Source organism: Bison bison, unplaced genomic scaffold (assembly GCF_000754665.1).
Source record: "Bison bison bison isolate TAMUID 2011002044 unplaced genomic scaffold, Bison_UMD1.0 scf7180017864144, whole genome shotgun sequence".
Classification (NCBI taxonomy): Eukaryota; Metazoa; Chordata; class Mammalia; order Artiodactyla; family Bovidae; genus Bison; species Bison bison.
In genome coordinates, this window is record NW_011494716.1 from 341742 (window position 1) to 345180 (window position 3439).

At 61.6% G+C, this 3439-nt stretch overlaps 1 protein-coding gene across 1 annotated transcript in view; it reads right to left on the reverse strand.

Annotated features, from left to right (window-relative positions):
* Window positions 1-3439, reverse strand: part of PRSS27 (protease, serine 27) — a 7121-nt gene that overhangs the window by 2726 nt on the left and 956 nt on the right. Inside the window, exons 2-3 of the mRNA XM_010840329.1 lie at window positions 768-794; window positions 127-289 (exon numbers count right to left, since the gene is read on the reverse strand). Of these exons, the coding sequence (XP_010838631.1) occupies window positions 127-289; window positions 768-794 (190 nt within the window). The remainder of the gene's footprint in view (window positions 1-126; window positions 290-767; window positions 795-3439) is intronic.

Below are 3439 nucleotides of genomic sequence, written 5' to 3' on the forward strand. Positions count from 1 at the left end.
GTTGTCCGCGGGCCGGCGCTGTCCGCGGTGCTGAAGCCTGGCGTTTGCGGACGGCGCGAGGGGAGGGGGCGGTTCCGTCGCACGATCTGTGCCCCCGGAGCGGAGTGCGGGGCGCAGTCGACTCACTTGGAGAAGCAGTGCGCGGCGGTGAGGACCCACCGGTCCGTGATGAGGCTGCCCCCGCAGAAGTGGCTTCCGTTTCGCTGAATGCTGACCTGCCAGGGCCACTCGCCCTCCAAGGCATTCTGCCCGCCCACCATCCGGTTCAGCATCCGTGGGCGGCCGCAGGCTGGGGGAACAGAGCCGAGGCGGGGGTGGGGGGCGCTCCCTGGAGGCCCATCCCCTCAGCTGTGATTCCCACCCCCAAACCCACACTCAAGCTTTCTTATCCTGTTCACTCCCTGGCTTTCCTGTCCCTGACCCACTCCAGGACCTTAGGCCTAAGTCGGAGGCCTGGGCATCAGTCAGCCTCCGACAGTGGGCTGTGGGTCCCTTGCCCCTCACCTGTGACACCTGACCCTCTGGGTGGTGGGGGTGAGATAACACGGTTAAGGTCTTACCCCACACCCCCGGCCTGACAAATGGGCTCCCGGACCTTCCCCTTCCACCCTGCAACTCCTGTCTAGGCTCCCCAGTTTTCCCCACTGTGGGATTCCCGTGCTGGGCCCATTCATTATGGGTCTCACCAGGGAGGGGGTCCTGGCCAGTCTCGGAGATCTCAACCAAGCCCACTCCTGTCCCCCTACCCGAAGGCCTTGAATGCTTACCGTTCAGTGCCTCGCCTCCCCGAGTCCCTGAAAATGAGAAAAAAGAGGGTGATCAGCCAACTTTGCCCAAGCTGCAGTCTGCTCCTCCCCTCCCCAACGACTGGTCAGCATAGCCCATCCTCTGCTGCACACCCAGCCTCCTGTGGACTCTGCAGGACCGTCCACCGGGCACCTGGCAGGAGAGGCTGGCAGCCTTCAGCCACAGGTCCCCCATGTGCCCCCATGGTGTGCACAGGCCAGGCTGTGGGCCAGGACCAATCAGAAAGGCCAGGGAGGGGACCCCGTCAGGGCTTGACCCTCCCATTTGGGGCAAGAGGGCTTCTTCTGGACCCCACCAGGGCTTTCCCTCCACACCCCACACTCATCCTCATCTGGAAGCTCTGCGGAGGATGTGGCCTTCAGCCAAGGGGCTGTGGGGTCTCCCCCCAACCCCCTCCTCCAGCCTGGGGCTGGCTGGGATAAGGGGCCAGACAAGTGAGCAAGGCTCCACGTCTGCCTGCCCACCCAGCCACTCGAGTCTCACTCATCTCAGGGGAGTAGAGAGGCCAGACGATGGTCATGCATCAGTCCTCCCAAGATCCCAGATTCCCAGGTGCCAGCCCCTCAGGTGTTCCACCAAGCTCACAGGCGGCCCCAAGAGCCCTGCCGGGGCTGAGGGACAGTGGGGGGAAGGGCGGGGGGCACTCTTTGGAAGTGGACCCCTCTCCCCGGGACCACTGTCCCCCAGTCTCTGGACAAGGCACAGGGCCCGCCTCTTGGCCTTGACAGGCCCCTCCACTCCAGCTCGGAGACCCCAGCCAGGCCAACAGTCTCAACCAGTGCCAGCGCAGCTCCAGGTAACCCACCCCATAAAGAGAGCCCTGCTTATGGATCTGGTCACTGGGGTGGATCTGATCAGAGCTTGGGGGGTCAGGACAGCCTCTTCCCACTTCACACTCCCCCGACACCCCAGCCCCAGTAACCAGTCCCAGGCGGCTGAGGGGCCCTGGGGCCAGGCAGGAAATGGCTGGACTGAGCCACACCCCTCTGTGACCTTGGGGGTTTTGACAGGACCCTATTCTTCCAGCTGAGGGGCACACTCTCCAGTGCTGGGGGGTGGATGATGAAGCAGTTGCAGAGGGTGCTGAGCATGGGCCAAGAGGAGTGGGCAGGCACAGGCAGGACCAGCCACTCTTCCAGGTAGAGGCGCCAACAGATGCGTGGGGGTGAGGGCAGTCAGCCCAGGCCAGCAGGACATCTGCCCAGACACTGATTGTGTCAACAAGGGGCCCTTTAAAAATGCACACGTGCCCCAGGCGGACATTCCCTCCAGCCCCTCGTCTTAGTATAATCTGATTTAGTCAGATTGACAACCCCAGACCCTGCGCTCTTGCTTCTTGCACGAAGCTGAAACGCCCCGGCTGGCTTTTTCCCTCCCTGTGGGGCTTTCCCAGAGCCTTGCCCAGGTTCTCCCCACAGCCATCCCTGCTCCTGTGTGTGGATCCACTGTCCACGCCTGGGATCAAGGGCACTCACACCCTGCCTAGCAGACCCTTCCATTGAGGCTCTTCAGGCTTCTGCATCCCAGCCTGATGCACCTCGGCTTCTTGTTTGGACTGAGCCCCCAGCCTCTGAGGCTTCCCTGGTGGCTCAGATGGTAAAGAATCCATCTATGATGAAGGAGAACCAGGTTCGATCACTGGGTTGGGAAGATCCCCTGGAGAAGGGAATGGCTATCCACTCCAGTATTCTTTCCTGGAGAATTCCACGGACAGAGGAGCCTGGCGGTCTACAGTCCCGGGGTCACAAAGAATCAGACCCGACTAAGAGACTTTGACTTCACTTTTCCTGCCTCTGAATGTTTGTTCACAGCACCGCTTTCCTCCTGGGTCTAAATCCAGATTCTAGAGAGTGCTAATCCAGATCCTAATCCAGAGTGCTAACCCTAACTGAAATTCTTCCCCCTCCTCCAGGCAGCCCTCCTTGATTGTACTGTCTGGGCAGCCTGGCTCCCTTTCCTGAGCTTTCTGTCTTCCCACTTGGCCCCACAGAGCTCTGCCCACCTTGCCCTGGGGGTGGAATTGTCATCTCATCTCATCTCACCCATGAGCTCAGGATCTCTGTGGAAGCAGGGCCCACATCCTGGGAGCCTGAGCCCAGGGAATATATAAGTGGGACAGTGGGAGCAGGACTTCCTGGGGAAGAGCGATGTGGAGACCCAGGCTGGGCAGGGTGGGCGTCCTGTTGGGGCTGGGTAAGCCAGCAGGGTGTCAGCCCCCTCCTCTGGATCCAGGGCCCTTCTGCTCCTGTATCTGGTTGTGGAGGCAGGAGAGGCCCAAGGCTTTAGGAGGAACAGCCAGAGATGAGAGGCCAAGATGGTGCTGAAGGAGTTCAGGCCTCTGGTGTCAGCTATTGGAGAGCCAAGTGCAGGCCGCTGTTTGCACTTTGGCAATGACCTCGATTACTCTACCCACCAGGAGTAATCACAGGGTTACACACCCTGGCAGAGATGAGCTCCCTCAAAGAACGCTGTTATCCTGGTGCCAGGGGAGGAAGGCAGGGCAGCGAGGCCTGGGGGGCCCTGCGGAACCCAAGGAGTCTGGGGCCTCCCCACCGAGGTGCCTCCTCCCCGGTGGGAAGCCTGGAGCCCCGGCAGGGCTGCAGCCCAGGCTGACGGCCGGGCCCTGAGAGGT